The 20261-nt window shown below is 43.0% G+C and overlaps 1 protein-coding gene across 1 annotated transcript in view; it reads left to right on the forward strand.

The window, feature by feature from the left end:
* ripor2 (RHO family interacting cell polarization regulator 2) overlaps positions 1-20261 on the forward strand; it is a gene marked incomplete at both ends in the record, with an annotated part of 145215 nt that overhangs the window by 116562 nt on the left and 8392 nt on the right. The window contains 8 exons of the mRNA XM_080735334.1: positions 170-302; positions 828-971; positions 2236-2415; positions 4003-4205; positions 5675-5758; positions 6386-6476; positions 6790-6872; positions 14373-14495. Of these exons, the coding sequence (XP_080591460.1) occupies positions 170-302; positions 828-971; positions 2236-2415; positions 4003-4205; positions 5675-5758; positions 6386-6476; positions 6790-6872; positions 14373-14495 (1041 nt within the window). The remainder of the gene's footprint in view (positions 1-169; positions 303-827; positions 972-2235; positions 2416-4002; positions 4206-5674; positions 5759-6385; positions 6477-6789; positions 6873-14372; positions 14496-20261) is intronic.

Here is a 20261-nt window from a genome sequence, read left to right on the forward strand (position 1 = left end):
TTCCATGTCGAGAAACGTTCATATAGTTTCAAACACTTTCAAAAAGTAGTGGAAATAGCCGATCTACAAGCTCACAATGCAGCATCAGGATTTGGGGGTCCTCGAAGTTTGAGAACCACTGTATAATAAATGTAACCTTTGTTTTGTTGTGTGCTCTCATACTATCCAGCTGCTGAGCAGCGGGCTGAGCGGGGTCCAGAGGCGAGGGGTTCTGCAGAAGCTATCGGAGCAGAGCCAGCTGTTAGAGGACCTGGGAGAGATCAGCCTGGACAGACTGGGAGCCAGCATGACCGCCGCCGACGGTTGGTACCACATTAATGTATCACTGAATAAATGCGTTTGATCAGGTTTCAACTGCTATTTTCCTTTTATTATTATAATTATTTTTCAAAAGAATGTTCATAATTCAGTTCAAATATTCCGAACCCTTTTTGTTTTAATTTAGATTTTTATTGCATACAGCTCATGGAAAAAGAAAAAAAAAAAAACAAAAAAAAAAACACTATTTACAATATTATACGAGACCACTGAAAACAAGGATCTATATAATTGTCAGAATTGTCAACCTTGCTTGTCAAGTGTGACATTTTGGGGGCGCTTGGCATGAAAAGGTTTGAGAACCGCTTGGCTTACAGCACTTTTTAATCTTTAAAGATTTGCACACATTTTCACGACTTCTTCAAAAATAGCAGATCTACAAGCTCGCAGCGCGGCACTCGGTGCCGCGCTGTGAGCTTGTATATCTGCTATTTTTCACTGGTTAAAGCATTCAATAATTCTAGGCCTAAATGGGTTAAATTCCAGTGTCCAATGTGTTGTTGTTTCAGTGCTGCCCAGGCTGGCGGAGCGGCCGGAGGTGATGGCGTTGTGGTCAGACTGCAGTGGGCCTGGGGGAGTGCTCCAGTTCCACACCACACTGGACACCCTGCGCTCACACATGAGCCAACGCTACGCACACACTGAGCACACAGGTACCACCAGCACGCACACACTCACACACACACACTGAGCACACAGGTTGCAGCACCAGCACACACACACACACACACACACACACACACACACACACACTGAGCACACAGGTAGCACCAGCACACACACACTGAGCACACAGGTAGCACCAGCACACACACACACACACACACACACACACACACACTGAGCACACAGGTACCACTGGCGCACGCACGCACGCACAGGTTGGCACCTGGACGGAGTTTATGTGCCTAAAATTCTACGCTAAATGTAATCTCTCTCTCTTTTTTTATGAAGTCATACTAGTCTTCATAGTACTCACATTTATACTATATTATGCTGTACTGTATATAATACAAAATAAAATAAAATCCCACCAATGGGAAAGAAAAGGGCCTGTAGTCAAAAGTCAAATGTTTAGATTCAGATTCAGATTCAGATTCAGATTCAGATTCCTTTATTTACCATTGTGTATCACACATAGGAATTTGCTTTGGTAACATACCAGTGTGCATTCAATATTTTTTTCACAGATAACATGAAAAACAACAAACACAAAACAACACCGTGCAGAAATAAATAATAAATAATATAAATAAAGTGCAGTAGTGTTCAATAGTGCAACATATTGCTGATGTCCCTAAGGGGCAAGGGAAAAAGGGAAACCAGCGTCATCCAGCAGCCTGGCAGCTGAGGGGATAACTAGTTAGGATAACTACTACAATACGTCCTCCATGTGACAGGTGTCTTAATGTCCCTCTGTCCTCTATAGTGACAGGTGTCTTAATGTCCCTCTGTCCTCTATAGTGACAGGTGTCCTAATGTCCCTCTGTCCTCTATAGTGACAGGTGTCCTGTTGTCCCTCTGTCCTCTATAGTGACAGGTGTCCTGTTGTCCCTCTGTCCTCTATAGTGACAGGTGTCCTAATGTCCCTCTGTCCTCTATAGTGACAGGTGTCCTAATGTCCATCTGTCCTCTATAGAGACAGGTGTCCTAATGTCCATCTGTCCTCTATAGTGACAGGTGTCCTAATGTCCATCTGTCCTCTATAGAGACAGGTGTCCTAATGTCCATCTGTCCTCTATAGTGACAGGTGTCTTAATGTCCCTCTGTCCTCTATAGTGACAGGTGTCCTAATGTCCATCTGTCCTCTATAGTGACAGGTGTCCTAATGTCCCTCTGTCCTCTATAGTGACAGGTGTCCTAATGTCCCTCTGTCCTCTATAGTGACAGGTGTCCTGTTGTCCCTCTGTCCTCCAGTCATAGGTGCAGTGGTGGAGGAGATGGTGGACAGGAGTGACCTGCCCTGTACGGGGGGACCCCCTGCCTCGTCCTCTCCGTCCCAGGACGTCCCCCTGACCGTCTTTCAGTTCCACGGCTACGTCCAGCGGCACAACGTCCACCACATGGAGACACATCTGCAGCATCTGTCCAGAGAGGGTGAGGAGGATTTGATTGGTCGGTTTGCTTGATTGATTGAATACTTACTTAGTCAGGAAGGCTAAAGGGATAACAAACAAAAGGGACTCGTTTCCATTTTGTTCCTATGTATTCAATTCATCATTCAACATAGCATAAATCAGGGGTTCCCAAACTTTTTTGTCTCAAGGCACCCCATAAATATTTTTTGAATCCGAGGCACCTCTACATTATAATTTTCACTCCCAGCACCTTATATTTACAGCATATCGTCGTTGTCGGGTGGAAACCTTGTATGTCCAAAACCGTTCGTTTTTTTTTTATCATCTATAAAATGTACCGGTACTAAACTATGAAAACAGCAGATCTACAAGGTGTGCTTGTAGATCGGCTGTTTTCACTAGTTTTGTGCGACAGTCTTGTATGATGAAGCAGGGCTTTGCTTTACCAAAAGACGTACACATTTGAAACTTGGAGATACAAGGTTTCTGCCCAACAGTGATGATATTTTAGTGATTATGTTGCGAGGAAAACGTTGAGATAATAGCCATTTTGGTTAGAACTGACTGAAAATAACTTTGTACTTCAAGTTTAAAATGATACTAAATATTTTTTCAAGTGTCCAAATAAATTCCAAATACCGGTATTAAAAACCCCTGGCATAAATAATGAATACACGTCATCGACAAATACAAAACCATATGTCGTCTCTGTCAGGTGGAAAATGTCCAAAACTGTTACTTTTCAGGATTCATATCAAATAATGAGCAAAAGTTGCAGATCCACAAGCTCGAAATGCGCTGCGGGTGCTTTTGATGCTTTAGTGTGGCGCTTTGTTATGATCTAGTAGGGCGTTTGATTTATGAACAAAACACAAAATGTCAGAATTGAGGTTTCTGCCTGACAGCAGCGATATGTGCTGTACAAAGAAGACGGGACATCTTTACATCCCCTTGTGGTCTCGATTAATAGTCATACAAATCATTGCAATTAACCGTGTTTTTGAACATCGGAACTATTAATAAAGTTTTCATTTGTTTTACTTTTAGGCTTTAAACTAAAATTGCACGGGGCAGATATGACAATTAACTTCAATATATAAAGACATTACTGACAGTGACTGATACCTCTATGGGAGAGTTTGTCTCTGTGTTATGTATGCATGTCTGCTGTACACAAATCTGTCCAGCAGAGGGTGCTCAAAGGCCGCTTAACGCAGTGGTTCCCAAACATTTTGGAGCTAAGAGAGTCAGTCACCCAGGACCCAAACTAGTGAAAATAGCCGATCTTTCAAACGTATGGAATTTATTGGATCTATTCTTGGATCTATTGCAAGACAAACCTAAAAATAAATAAAAAAGTTAAATTTTTTGGGAATTTGTCTTGAAAATCTTTTCAATTAATGATTAAAGATAAAATGTATTTGCACCGATTTTCAAGATATACAACCTCATAGCGCATCACTTTGTGCCGCACTACAAGCTTGTAGATCTGCTATTATTATTATTATCATTCAATAGCGTAAAAGTATAGAATAATGATTTTTAGCTCAGATCTAAAACGACACAGATGCTTCTCCGGTCTTAATGTGTTGAACTTGGTCCCCAGGCGTGTTTGCCGAGGCCCTGAGCAGCGGGGACTGCAGCCGGTGCCTGGCGGAGCTGTCGGAGGTGTGTGGGTGGTCCCTGTGGCCCCGGGGGTCCACGCTGAGGGCCCTGGCCTCCCTGCTCACCCACCAGGACCCCCAGGTCAACAAGGCTGCCGCCGACTACCTCGCGTCGGCGGCGCTGCGCGCACACTTCAGGACCACGGTCAGTGTCACCAACGTCGTTTTCTCTCCTTTATCACATCATCTCAGGGGTTCCCCAGTCATGAGATTCCTGGAAATATTTTATATTTTATATAAGGCCTAGAATTAACCACATGTTTAGATATATGTTGTTTTTGGTTATTCTCTGCCTACTAGTACCTACTCATTTTTGGAAGCCTGGGCCATGTACATAAACTTAAAGAGGTGGTGCCATAGTTTTGTACTTTTTCTGTTTTTCATGTGTCTAGGAGGTTGAAAGTACTTCATTAGACCCCCTGATGTGTTTTTTTGAGAAATGTGTATTCTCTTAGTATTTGTTTGTTTTCTCTTGGAGGCTGCCCCTTGTGGTCAAAAGTGTCAGTTAAAAAACACAGATACTAAGTGTGTCACAGTATCAACTCCTCCTCACCCAACACTGTGGGGTGTGGCTATATCAGCTGGGTCACCACCCACCATGCCATCCATGCATACGTAATGAGCTGGGGGTGTGGCCACATAAAAACCCAATTTTAACTCTTTCTGTATACTTTTTTGGAAAAAATCTTCTTCCTAGTATAATCATAATACCTGATAATCATGTTTTAGAGGGGGGGAAATCATGGCACCACCTCTTTAACCATGAGTGGTTACGTTTTTAAAGCGTTACTTGGTGAGCTCCCCTTTTACATTTCCTCTAAATTCGAACTGGTCAAGCATGGGCTAAATCTCAGATCAAATGCCTGGTTACGCTGTGTAGTACCTGCATTTACATCTAAGGGAGGCAAAAAAGCCTCTCTTTTTTTGGCCCCTGGTCATGGAATGACCTTCAGTCCAGACTCAAATTAGCCGTGCTAATTCCTTTGAGATGTTTTAAGAGAATCACTCTAGACAGATCTACAAACACTTGCACTTGTTCAGACCTGTAATAATTGCTCTGTAGATCTCTTCCTTTTTGGGTACAAGTTTCAAGTTTCAAGTTTATTTCGCCATTTACATTAAAAATTTTCATTAAAATGCTTTTTAAAAAGTACATTTTGCACATTGTGCATGTATTGCTACCTGAGAAATGTAAACTAGTTTTTTTATTTAAATTGTGTAAATTTGTATTTTGGAGTTGTTCTTAGGTATTTGTTTATGTATCATGGATGTTCTATTTTTGTTGTTGATGTCTTGTATGTAAAGCAAGGATCGTGTAATTTTATTTCTGCCTCTTGGCCAGGTCACACTCGTAAAAGAGAATATGTGTTTTTATCTGGTTAAATAAAGGTAAAAAAAAATAAAAAGTGGCCTGAAAATCTGCTGGCACGACAAAGAGCAAAGCCAAACAACTTGCTAAATATTGCTCTTTTTCAGCTGCTATAGGCAGTTTGTCTGTGTGAAGGACAATGTGCCTTAATATGTACCCTTAGGTGCCCATGAACTGTTTCCCTGTTAATATTAATGTGTGGATTCAAATGAAGAATTAAAGTAAGTGTGTGTGTGTCCACACAGGCGATAGACTACTACACCCAGGCACTGTCTGCGGCAGGAGTTCAGAGCCAGCGTGCTGCCTGTTCTGCCCTGAGCTGTCTCCAGGTCAGTTGAACCCCATACGTTGTTGACTCTATATATCGTCACTGTCGGACAGAAACCTTGTATCTTCAAATTTGTACATTTTTCCGCAAAGTAAAGCACTGCTTCATCATACAAGGCCATCGCACAAAAGTAGTGAAAACAGCAGATCTACAAGCACACAACGCCTCGCACCGCGAGGCGTTGTGTGCTTGTAGATCAGCTGTTTTCAGTAGTTTAAATCATTTTACAAATGATACATACAAAACAATCGGTTTTGGACATACAAGGTTTCCACCCGACAACGACAATATAATATACTAGTGTCTTTACTGTTTTCAGTTCACACATCATTGCTTCTCAATCCTGTTTCATGTTGAGAACCCGCAGATTTGTGCAAGGCAATTGTATCATCTCTGTCAGCTGTCGTTTGATACTTTTGAGTGACGCTGTACTGTGATCAAGTAGGGCGTTAATTTACCAAAGTAAAAAAAATAAAACATTTAAAAAAAGGTAGAATGTGGAGATAAGAGGTCTCTGCCCCGACAGCGATGATACAGTATAATTGGGTTAATTTGGTTAATCGTTATGTTGAGATCTAACTTTATCTTTTTTATGCGTGTGTGTGCGCGCGTGTGCGTGTGTGTGCAGGCGGTAGAGAGCATCAAGGCGGTCATAGCGTTGTGCGACTCGGCCGACGAGGAGCTGCGACACGTCGCCATCGAGACCCTGCTCACTTTTGGTAAGGCCAAGCCCCCTTTGTGTCGCCAGCCAGCCAATGAAAAACTGTCTTTTTTTTTGGATCACCTGCCTTGTAATGAAACGGGTCGTTCATTTTAGCTGTCTGACAGTCAGTTCTGCTTGTCATTTCACTTTCACTTCAGTCTTGTAGATTGGCTATTTTCAGCATGCCGTCGCAATGCCTGAATAGGTCTGCAGAGCTTTTCAGACATTGCAAAGGCATCACGGCTCGCCAAAATTGACGAAAGAATTAAAGCTAAATCAAATATTGCTCTAAAGGTTAACACTTATTTTTTTTCCCCTTCTGGTGGCAGGTGAGGAGGGCCGCCTGGCGTACGAGCAGCTGGACACGGTGCCGGGCGAAATGATACGCCTGGGCACGCGGCGAGAGAACGCCGTCACCACTGCCTTCTGAGCCACTGTGCCACCAAGACCACCCCACCCACCATCATCATGTCCCTTCAGCACCACCACGTCCAACACCACCCACCACCACGTCCAAACACTGTCCCCGCGGTCCCCTCACTCGCAGTTCTGTCTGTCGGTTACTTGTCCTCAAGTCGACCGTCGCATTCGGACGCTTGGTGGATGACCGATGTTGACGTGACATTTCTGTATCATTGCATAACGCCGGCCCTCCCCACCTCACCCGTCCCCCCCCCCCCCACTAACTCGCTGCTTCTCTGAGCCAGGCTTAACTGGAGGCAAACTGGAAGGACTTATAGACGGGTGTTTGGAGCTGGAAGGCAGATTTCGTCGCCTCTGCTCCCTCAACGAGGGAGAGAGGGGGAACATGTCGGCCATCAGACTACAGTATATCCCTGGGAGCCTGGTGTCCTGCACCTTCTTAAACCAGTGGATATCAAACCTTCTCATTTAAAAAAAAAACACCTGCCCCGGTTTATTATGGATTAGGCCATGATGGGACTCTGAGAGTGTACACATCTTTTTTACGCTCTCAGAGATACAGACTTGTGGCTTTTAGCTGGGGGGGGGGGTCCTCTGGAACCATCTCAAGGACCCCTCCCCAGCCCCGGATCTCACTTTGAGAACGCCTGCATACGGCCATGAACTGTGTGTCACTCACACAAACCACTGTCCTGAAATCAAATAAGCCATAGTCATCAGCACAACAATGTAGGGCTGGGCGATATGACTTCGATTCGATGTCACCATTATCTGAAACTCAAGTTAGGATTAATGAATGATTTGTAAAACATTTAATAGAAAATAGTGGCAAATAGCAGATCTAGCTCTCTGAGCTTGTAAATTGTTTTTATTTTTTGTCTTTTGTAGGCCTAAAATCCAAATCACAATTTCTTTCGTTTGATTTGTTGATATATTCGTAAAAAAAAGTAATAAATAATAATAATTCTTGATCCTTCTATTAACCTACATGAGCTAGATTAAGTTGGTTATTGGTTCTAAATATTTATATATTTTCAGTTAATTGCCCAGCCCTAGCAATATTTCTGGATCACTAGAATCAAAATTAATCACCATTCAGCACGGTGTCACAGTTGTGTTAATATCTTTGTGTAATCACTGTTCTATTGTATGATTTTAGTCTGTGGCGTTTGGCATTTGAGCACACATTTCCTTCTGAGCTTTTCTGAATTTTAATTTTTGCACTGATAGCGGCCATCGGCCGTCAAACACGCCACGCGGGTGTTCAGCAAAACATTAGCTCTGTTTTTTTATCCGTCGTCGGGGATCCATTTCTCGAGTTTCAGGGATACTCGGGATTCGGAATTAACTGCACTCTGTTTCTTTCTGTTAGTTATTTGTTTTTTCCGTGGCACGGGGACATTCACGGATGGGATCAAGGACATCGCTCTACCTTAAGACACAACAACACATCTAGGATCAGTTTGACACTCCCCACGTTTTCACCTCACCTCACTGGAGGAAGAGAGGAACTGATCGGCGATCAGGGATGAACAATGACGCTCGCTAAGCTAACTCAAAAGTTAGCTTTAAGCTAACGCTTTTTTTTTTTTCTTTTTTTTTAATTTTAAGAATTTAATACAAGTGCAATTTTGGTGTATATAGTGTGAGTGTTTCGGTCAAGGCAAATAATAACGCACCGTCTTATAAAAATGTGGTGTTCCCCTCCCCCCCGTGTTAATTTTCCAGGCTTTGATATGAGATATGAGGTGCATTTTCCTCCGTTAATGAATTGATGGAAGCCCCCCCCCCCACACACACACACATACAGGACAAAAGCAGGGTCAGCTTTTGTCAGCCTTTCGCGTTCGATAGAATCTGAATGAATTGGCCCTAGGGTTGGGCGACGTGACTTTCTAATCACACCGTTATTTCAAACTTTGGCATCGATCGCAATTAATGAACAATGTTTGCACGTCGCCATTCTACAACGATGATACAGGGTCATGTTTTTAATCATGCTAATCAGTTTAGTCGATTATAACACATATATAAATAAATAAGGAATGTAAAATGTATAAATGTTTTTTTTTTTTAAGATTATTCGAATGAACTTAATGAACAAGTCATTTTTTGTTAACTATCGGTCTATGTATATTTTTTCTGTAAATCGCCCAGCCCTAGCGTGATACTAATTGAAATTAATGACATTTTATGATACAATGACATGGCCTGCTTGGCAGTTCCCAGGTCAGCTTAGCTCCCTGCATTCACCCTAACCTGTTATACATGTTAGGAGATCAGACTACAGGGGGAAAACCCTCCCCCTGTGCCCAACCACAAATAACCTTTTGTAACTTTTTACTACTGAGCCGGGCGCTTGTGTGCACAATGGCGAAAAAAATCAAGTCTGTTAGTTTATTTATTGTTTATTTACATATTTGCAATCCTAATAGTCTTTGGAGTTTTACTTTGTATACAAGTGCAGACGATCTTTGCGTTATGTAAAAAAACGAAAGTGTATAATTTATGTTCTATTTTGGATCGTGTCCAGTATTTTGAGATGGTTGAGAGAAAGAAAAGAGGAGACTGCATGTGTGTTACCATGGGAATGATGTGTTGAACTTGAATCGGGAGTATATATATTTTGAATGGTTTATATATCTATGTGAGATGGGTGATCGTTTTGGAGAAGATTATAATAAAGATTTGCTAATGCTATAGATTTCTTATCCCTTAAAGGTCTCAATTGTAACGGGACGATATTATATATTAGAAATGTTACTTTAGTACTCAAGACAGAGATTTACTGTAACCAAAGGAGGAACAAAATCATGTAAAACGGTCATTTAATAACTCATTCTGAAAGTAATAATTTGCATTTAGCCATTTTACTGCTCACTCTTTCCTCCAAATGCGTGATTAATATTTTGTCGTACGGCGGTGACGCGCGCCACAAATAGCAGAGCTACAAGTGCGAGACGCCGCCCTAAGACAAAGTACAGTATAACGGAGGATTAAAAAAAGCACAAGTGATAAATCATTCAACCCAATAACATGGGATTCTGTGCAATTACATTTGGTTTGCATTGCACAGTCCCCAAAAAGCCATATTGATGAAAAATGTTATTTTTTTGTGAAATATCTATTCTTTGTATTATAAGCTGTAAATGTGTGAAAGTTATTACTAAAAGCTGAAGACCGGCTTTTTACGTATTATTTGTCTCGCGGCAACCTTGTATATCCATATTTCAAACTTGTTTTTCAGGAGTGTCGCACAAATAATGACAGAATTGTGCAAAATAGTTGATCTACAGGCTCACAAGCTTGTAGATCTGCTGTAGATTTTGTTTTGTAATATGAAAAAAAATATATATATGATTTTGGACCTACAAGGTTTTCCACCTGAGAGCTACGTTTTGTTTCTGTCAAGGGTTAAGCTTTGTGCGAAACAGTCTTGATTTGAAGTAACGATGCATTTCATATGGCTTTCATTTTTCTCCCATGATGTGAATAGCATTACAGTATTTTCAGGCTATGGATTTTATGTTTTCACCCATTCATCTCATTATGTAAAATCAGCTTTTCTTTGTACAAAACTACTGTTGGTAGTGGACACGTAGGCGATGTGTGTATGTCTGCACATCCTATTTTACAAATTACCACTCCTTTCAAGAATGAGTGAGTTTGCTGAAACTTGAAACTAATGCATAATGTTGTTGCTCAATAGCTTCAGTAATGATTACATTAGCTACCAAGCACCCCCGCCCCTCATCATCATGATTCACTGCATTTCCTTTGCTCGTTGAAAGTTGCAATAAAGTTTATTTTTGCATAATTATGAAAGTCTCTTGTTTGGAGTTGAATAATGAACTGATATTAAAGAGTCACAGTATTTTTTTTATTTGTATTTCAAGGACTGCCAATTTGATACAAATATTTTTATATAGGCCTATGACCCCAATCGCAGAATATTTAGAGCATAATTGCAAGGCAAGGCAATTCTATTGATATAGCCCATTTCATGTTACATTAAAACCCATTTAGAACAGGTACACATTATTGTGAATGTGTATCATTTTATGCTTTAACTATAAAAAAATAGCAGATATACAAGCTCACAGCACGGCACCGAGTGCCGCGCTGCAAGCTTGTAGATCTGCTATTTTTGAAAAAATCGTGAAAATTAGAATTTTGACCCGATTCTTGTCTTTTGAATCCTAAGATCTTTTGAAAAACCTATGTTTCTGTGTCAGCAATCTGGCTAGCCATCGTCAAATAAAAGGTCCTTTTCGCTGGAGCTCAGTCTGTTCTTGAGAGACTACTATGTCAGTGGTTCTCAAACGTTTTCATGTGAAGGACCTCCCAAATTATATTTATTTGGCCACGGACCCCCATCTCAAAATATTTAGTTCCAGGGACCCCCCCAGAAGCAAAATTTGAGTTCAAACGTTCGCTTTGAAAATACATATATTCAAAGATTTGCACACATTTTCACAACTTTTTCAAAAATAGCAGATCTACAAGCTTGCAGCCGCGCTGTGAGCTTGTATATCTGCTATTTTTCACTGGTTAATGCATTCAATAATTCTAGGCCTAAATGGGTTAATAAATGGCAAAAGCAGCAGATCTACAAGCTCAAAATGTGTTTCTTCGCACCGCGTTTCAAGCTTGTGTATCTGCTACTTACTGCTACTTTTGTGGGACACTGTTGTATGATAAAGTACATGTGAACATGCTGCAGATGTCAGCGTTTTGTAATCTGTGGTGAGTATGTGTCCCTGACTGAAACATGAAGCTTGAACTTTCTGCTTACTAGGCTTTCACTCTATCCATTGAGCTATGACTGTCTCTCTGAATTGCATAGTGATTCTACCCCTAAAAAACTATCGACCAGGGGCCCTCGCGGGGGTTAATCCGTCCCTGAGTGGTCTAATCTAATGATCTGACTTTCAGCAGAGAGGTTCCATGTTTAAACCCCAGTCTACCTGTAGTTTGATGATGGAGTACTTTGGAATGTTCTTTGTAAAGATATGCATGGGTGACTCAAAATGTCTTTGAAAATGCACTGGGCACCCAAAGTATGTGTGTTTGGGTGGCTTAGTTGGAAAAGCTCTTGACTCCATTAAAAGGTTGTGGGATCAAATCCCATTTCTGGCACCTCTGCAATTGACACTGATGGTTTGATTTTTCCCTCCTTTAAATGTCCATTGTCATAGACAATGCGTTGGGCTTAAATCGAGCCCTTGTTTATGTCACAAAGGGGATCATTTCCTATTGGGCCCCCTTGAGAAAGGGGCGGTATTTTTGGGAGGCTATATTCTATTGAGATTATATAGGCTATATGAGGTGGAACCATGCGGTTTAGTGGTACTAAAACTGGGTTGAATGGATTGACTCTATATGGTTTGCATTGAGGCACAATGCTAATCTTTTCTTTATCATTCCAATTTTAGCCCAAAGGGTGCCTGTTTGCCAACAAAGGGCATTTTGGTATTACATCTGAAATGGCTTGGAATTAGAGACAGTCAGAACATGAGTGGTTGGTTGGCCAAAACCTATATACAACTTTGTTATGGACCATTATTATATAAAATATATATTTTGAAAAACATGGTGGGGCCCAAACATGGGACACACAGCTGGTGGAAATCAACACAGAGCAACTCAGGTGAGAACTTCGACACTTTAGAACTTGTATTGAATTAGAACCACTTGTATTGAATTAGAACCATTCAGTGAGTTAAAACATCAGCATGTGGACCATTCAGATCCGGCAATCTGAGCTATCAGTCAGGGCGGGTGGGGCTCTTAGCCATGGTAGGCAACCCACCTAGGAGAAGGTCACGCTGAGGTAAAAACCAGGACTGTGAGAATTTGCGACCCCACAGTCCTTAAACTAGCATTGAAAAGCCAACCATGAAGAACAAAGTCAATTATGATGGATTTCTCAAAATTGCCAAAGCAAAAGCATAATCATATTGAATCATTATCGTGAGCAGGGACGTGCTGGGCCCCTGATTCAGCCCGGGAAAAAGAGTTGGAGAGGCCCTCATTGCGCGCTATAGAGAGAGATCTCTCTCTATAGCGCTGCTGCTACTCAAAGATTTGCCATTTTCAGATCATGACAAGTGACAAGCCAGTGGGCCAATTACATGAGTTATATTTCGTCGTTGTCTGGTGGAAACCTTGTATGTCCGAAACTGTTTGTTTTGTATAAATCATTTTAAAAATGATTTAAACTAGTGAAAACAGCCGATCTACAAGCACACAACGCCTCGCACCGCGAGGCGTTGTGTGCTTGTAGATCTGCTGTTTTCACTACTTTTGTGCCAAAATGGAACGAAGGCCGCCATTTTATATTGTTTTAATGGCCGGCCTGGACCAGCCGGGAATGAACCGGCCGTTCGGGAGTTGTCCCGCTTTTCCCGATGGCCAGCACGTCCCTGATCGTGAGTGACCACCGGTGTCATTTGTGTTGTTTCAGCATGCACATCCTGGTGGCTGTGCTGGCTTTGAGCGTTCCTGTTCTCAGTCGGATGTTCTCTGACTTAAATGAACAATGGGAAGATTGGAAGTCCAAGTATCAGAAGATTTACCAGGACCAGGTAACATATTGTATATTATTACTCGCACATGTGAGTGAGCACCTATAGGCAGCGTGAATGAAAACAAATCAAACCTAAAATAAATGAAAAATCTATACTGTACCATGTACTGTATATAGATAGGCTCCAATTATACTCTAATTTCTATTGACCATTCACACTCCAGACATTATAGTCTTGCATTGGGAAACTGCAACCAGAAGGAATGCAAAAAGGTAAAGGTCTGTTAGACTATGTATGGTCACTTCAGAGCACATCATCAGGGGTGTCGCAGCAAATTCTGGGCCCTGGGTACAAGGAAAATTTGTGCAAGTCTTTGAATATTTCAAATCCTTCTAAGGTTTCTTTTGAAAAACCTATGTTTCTATGTCAGTGGTAGGCTACTCAAACATTTTCATGTGAAGGACCCCCAACAATGATATGTATTTGGCCATGGACCCCCATCTCAAAATATTTAGTTCCAGGGAACCCCCAGAAGCAAGATTTGAGTTACAAATGTTCACTTGAAAAATAAATATGTTCAAAGATTTGCACACATTTTCGCAACTTTTCAAAAATAGCAGATCTACAAGCTCGCAGCGTGCCGCACCTTGAGCTTGTATATCTGCTATTTCTTAATAGCTAAAGTATAAAATAACTAGTAAGACGCCTCAGGGCGACAAGCGACCGCAGTGATGTGGAAATCAGGGAAACACCAGGGATCTCCATATATGGGCATAAAAGGGATTTGTTCCACCTGGCATCACAGGGATCTCTCTAACAGGGCATCATTAATATTGACGACATCAGGGAACTCCTTATATGGGCATATAAGGGATTCTGTTAGTGTGACATCACAGTGAAGCCAGAGCGTGATGTCAGAGTGGCAAACCCCCATCAGTCAGTGTGCTTGTTTGTTTCAGGAGGAGGTGGTCTACAGGAGAATGCTTTGGGAGAAGAACTTGGTGCTCATAGTGAAACACAACCTGGAGGCCTCAGCAGGCCTGCACACCTTCACCATGGGACTCAACCACCTGGCTGACATGGTATGGGGCTGTTAAGTCTGACATCATTTTGTAGGCAGAGGAGAACTTTTGCCCATACATACGGTCGTCTGCATTTTTTAAGCGCTGGGGAACCTACCTTAACACCCTCATTAGCATAATGTATGCGAGCATAATGTATGCGAACCACGCCCACACGCATTTCCAAACCATGCCCCGCCCCCAATTTTCATACGTCGACTAAGCTCCTCCCCTTCATTTACATACGGTCGTCTGAATTTTTTACGCGCTGGGAAACCTACCTTAACACCCTCATTAGCATAATGTATGCGAGCATAATGTATGCAAACCACGCCCACACGCATTTCCAAACCATGCCCCGCCCCCAATTTGCATATGTCGACTAAGCTCCTCCCCTTCATTTACATACGGTCGTCTGCATTTTTTACGCGCTGGAAAACCCACCTTAACGCCCTCATTAGCATAATGTATGCGAGCATAATGTATGCAAACCACGCCCACACGCATTTCCAAACCATGCCCCGCCCCCAATTTGCATACGTCGACTAAGCTCCTCCCCTTCATTTACATACGGTCGTCTGAATTTTTTACGCGCTGGAAAACCCACCTTAACGCCCTCATTAGCATAATGTATGCGAGCATAATGTATGCAAACCACGCCCACACGCATTTCCAAACCATGCCCCGCCCCCAATTTGCATACGTCGACTAAGCTCCTCCCCTTCATTTACATACGGTCGTCTGAATTTTTTACGCGCTGGGAAACCTACCTTAACACCCTCATTAGCATAATGTATGCGAGCATAATGTATGCAAACCACGCCCACACGCATTTCCAAACCATGCCCCGCCCCCAATTTGCATACGTCGACTAAGCTCCTCCCCTTCATTTACATACGGTCGTCTGCATTTTTTACGCGCTGGGAAACCCACCTTAACGCCCTCATTAGCATAATGTATGCGAGCATAATGTATGCGAACCACGCCCACACGCATTTCCAAACCATGCCCCGCCCCCAATTTTCATACGTCGACTAAGCTCCTCCCCTTCATTTACATACGGTCGTCTGAATTTTTTACGCGCTGGGAAACCTACCTTAATACCCTCATTAGCATAATGTATGCGAGCATAATGTATGCAAACCACGCCCACACGCATTTCCAAACCATGCCCCGCCCCCAATTTGCATATGTCGACTAAGCTCCTCCCCTTCATTTACATACGGTCGTCTGCATTTTTTACGCGCTGGAAAACCCACCTTAACGCCCTCATTAGCATAATGTATGCGAGCATAATGTATGCAAACCACGCCCACACGCATTTCCAAACCATGCCCCGCCCCCAATTTGCATACGTCGACTAAGCTCCTCCCCTTCATTTACATACGGTCGTCTGAATTTTTTACGCGCTGGAAAACCCACCTTAACGCCCTCATTAGCATAATGTATGCGAGCATAATGTATGCAAACCACGCCCACACGCATTTCCAAACCATGCCCCGCCCCCAATTTGCATACGTCGACTAAGCTCCTCCCCTTCATTTACATACGGTCGTCTGAATTTTTTACGCGCTGGGAAACCTACCTTAACACCCTCATTAGCATAATGTATGCGAGCATAATGTATGCAAACCACGCCCACACACATTTCCAAACCATGCCCCGCCCCCAATTTGCATATGTCGACTAAGCTCCTCCCCTTCATTTACATACGGTCGTCTGCATTTTTTACGCGCTGGAAAACCCACCTTAACGCCCTCATTAGCATAATGTATGCGAGCATAATGTATGCAAACCACGCCCACACGCATTTCCAAACCATGCCCCGCCCCCAATTTGCATATGTCGACTAAGCTCCTCCCCTTCATTTACATACGGTCGTCTGCATTTTTTACGCGCTGGAAAACCCACCTTAACGCCCTCATTAGCATAATGTATGCGAGCATAATGTATGCAAACCACGCCCACACGCATTTCCAAACCATGCCCCGCCCCCAATTTGCATACGTCGACTAAGCTCCTCCCCTTCATTTACATACGGTCGTCTGAATTTTTTACGCGCTGGAAAACCTACCTTAACACCCTCATTAGCATAATGTATGCGAGCATAATGTATGCAAACCACGCCCACACGCATTTCCAAACCATGCCCCGCCCCCAATTTTCATACGTCGACTAAGCTCCTCCCCTTCATTTACATACGGTCGTCTGAATTTTTTACGCGCTGGGAAACCTACCTTAACACCCTCATTAGCATAATGTATGCGAGCATAATGTATGCAAACCACGCCCACACGCATTTCCAAACCATGCCCCGCCCCCAATTTGCATATGTCGACTAAGCTCCTCCCCTTCATTTACATACGGTCGTCTGCATTTTTTACGCGCTGGAAAACCCACCTTAACGCCCTCATTAGCATAATGTATGCGAGCATAATGTATGCAAACCACGCCCACACGCATTTCCAAACCATGCCCCGCCCCCAATTTGCATACGTCGACTAAGCTCCTCCCCTTTATTTACATACGGTCGTCTGAATTCTTTACGCGCTGGAAAACCCACCTTAACGCCCTCATTAGCATAATGTATGCGAGCATAATGTATGCAAACCACGCCCACACGCATTTCCAAACCATGCCCCGCCCCCAATTTGCATACGTCGACTAAGCTCCTCCCCTTCATTTACATACGGTCGTCTGCATTTTTTACGCGCTGGGAAACCCACCTTAACGCCCTCATTAGCATAATGTATGCGAGCATAATGTATGCAAACCACGCCCACACGCATTTCCAAACCATGCCCCGCCCCCAATTTTCATACGTCGACTAAGCTCCTCCCCTTCATTTACATACGGTCGTCTGAATTTTTTACGCGCTGGGAAACCTACCTTAACACCCTCATTAGCATAATGTATGCGAGCATAATGTATGCAAACCACGCCCACACGCATTTCCAAACCATGCCCCGCCCCCAATTTGCATATGTCGACTAAGCTCCTCCCCTTCATTTACATACGGTCGTCTGCATTTTTTACGCGCTGGGAAACCCACCTTAACGCCCTCATTAGCATAATGTATGCGAGCATAATGTATGCGAACCACGCCCACACGCATTTCCAAACCATGCCCCGCCCCCAATTTTCATACGTCGACTAAGCTCCTCCCCTTCATTTACATACGGTCGTCTGAATTTTTTACGCGCTGGGAAACCTACCTTAACACCCTCATTAGCATAATGTATGCGAGCATAATGTATGCAAACCACGCCCACACGCATTTCCAAACCATGCCCCGCCCCCAATTTTCATACGTCGACTAAGCTCCTCCCCTTCATTTACATACGGTCGTCTGAATTTTTTACGCGCTGGGAAACCTACCTTAACACCCTCATTAGCATAATGTATGCGAGCATAATGTATGCAAACCACGCCCACACGCATTTCCAAACCATGCCCCGCCCCCAATTTGCATATGTCGACTAAGCTCCTCCCCTTCATTTACATACGGTCGTCTGAATTTTTTACGCGCTGGAAAACCCACCTTAACGCCCTCATTAGCATAATGTATGCGAGCATAATGTATGCAAACCACGCCCACACGCATTTCCAAACCATGCCCCGCCCCCAATTTGCATACGTCGACTAAGCTCCTCCCCTTCATTTACATACGGTCGTCTGAATTTTTTACGCGCTGGGAAACCTACCTTAACACCCTCATTAGCATAATGTATGCGAGCATAATGTATGCAAACCACGCCCACACGCATTTCCAAACCATGCCCCGCCCCCAATTTGCATACGTCGACTAAGCTCCTCCCCTTCATTTACATACGGTCGTCTGCATTTTTTACGCGCTGGGAAACCCACCTTAACGCCCTCATTAGCATAATGTATGCGAGCATAATGTATGCAAACCACGCCCACACGCATTTCCAAACCATGCCCCGCCCCCAATTTGCATATGTCGAATAAGCTCCTCCCCTTCATTTACATACGGTCGTCTGCATTTTTTACGCGCTGGAAAACCCACCTTAACGCCCTCATTAGCATAATGTATGCGAGCATAATGTATGCAAACCACGCCCACACGCATTTCCAAACCATGCCCCGCCCCCAATTTGCATACGTCGACTAAGCTCCTCCCCTTCATTTACATACGATATGATATAGTACTTTATTGTCAGTTCACACTGAAATTTGTCTTACGACACAGCAGTCATGTATTCAAAACATATATACAAACATTTGTAACACATCAAGGCATACGTGACACGCTGAGTCGCGGTGCAGCCCCTGTACCAGCGCACCAAGCATACGGTCGTCTGCATTTTTTACGCGCTGGGAAACGCCACTTAACAGCCTCATTAGCATAATTTATGCGAACCACACCCACACACATTTCCAAACCATGCACCGCCCCCAATTTTCATACGTCGACTAAGCTCCTCCCCTTCATTTACATACGGTCGTCTGCATTTTTTACGCGCTGGAAAACCCACCTTAACGCCCTCATTAGCATAATGTATGCGAGCATAATGTATGCAAACCACGCCCACACGCATTTCCAAACCATGCCCTGCCCCCCCATTTGCATAAGTCGGCTTAATTTACATAATTAATGCGTGCGACGCCCACAAAACTCACTCGTTAAGTCAGACTCCTCCCTCTTGTTGAAACCACGCCCACTCGTTAATAGCAGATCTACAAGCTCACAACGCGTCTTGATGCGACGCGTTGTGAGCTTGTAGTTGAAAACACGCCCACTCGTTAAGTTCGACTCCACCCCTTGTATTTGCGTGTAATTAGCACGTCAGCGCGGTGACGAGAACGCTTGTCATGCGGCCTCATTTACAGGAAGGAAGGAAGGAAGGAAGGAAGGAAAGAAGGAAGGAAGGAAGGAAGGAAGGAAGGAAAGAAAGAAAGAATTTGCCTAAATGTGTGGGGTTCTTAACGAGGAGGCAGTAATTACGCACGCATGCATGCATGCACACACACTTTCTTTATTTATTTATTTATTTATTTATTCATGTGTTCGTTCATTCATTATTTATTTATTTATTTATTTATTTATTTAAATAAATACTCTGTTGCTAGTATCCACAACTTTCCAACATCCCATAATGCATTGCGCAGAAGTTGGATGGAGCTTCCGTGAGCTTGTATGTGTTATTTAATACCAGTAACACGAGAAGCCAGACAGCGAGTTTGGAGACGGTAGCACGCTGCAAAGCGGAGTTATGGCTCTTTAAAGCCCAGCCGATCGATAGGCAGACGCCTATCGATAATTAATTACATAAATAATCAGTCTCGTAAACAGTCGGGAAATAAATAAATAAATAATCAGTCTCGGAAACATAGTCGGGAAGTAAATAAATAAATAGATAAATAAATAATTAAACCAGTAAGACTCCCTAATATATACTGACTGCGTAGCGATTTGCGTGATTTTAGGGCAAAATCTGTAGGAGTAGTGTCCAAAAATGGGTTTTAAAAAATCCCTTTAAAAGAAGCCGGTAACATGACGGCATGAGATGCTTATTTTAATTGACAACACTCCTGTTAGTATAAGACTATACACACGGAGCACAACGCTAATGTATCACAGAGAGATATTGCAGACTGACCCAGTAGCCTAGTCACTGGTGCAAGACAAAATAAACAACTATGAAGAGAAAAGACCGAAATGTTTAATTGCACCGTCAACTTTTTATCAGAGTTCTGACGCTTCTCCCTCTCCCACAACAAAAACAGCCAAGCCAGCAGAACGTAATTAACCAGTCTCACTCA

The sequence above is a fragment of the Nannobrachium achirus genome (genome assembly GCF_963921795.1).
Source record: "Nannobrachium achirus genome assembly, chromosome: 10".
Lineage (NCBI taxonomy): Eukaryota > Metazoa > Chordata > Actinopteri > Myctophiformes > Myctophidae > Nannobrachium > Nannobrachium achirus.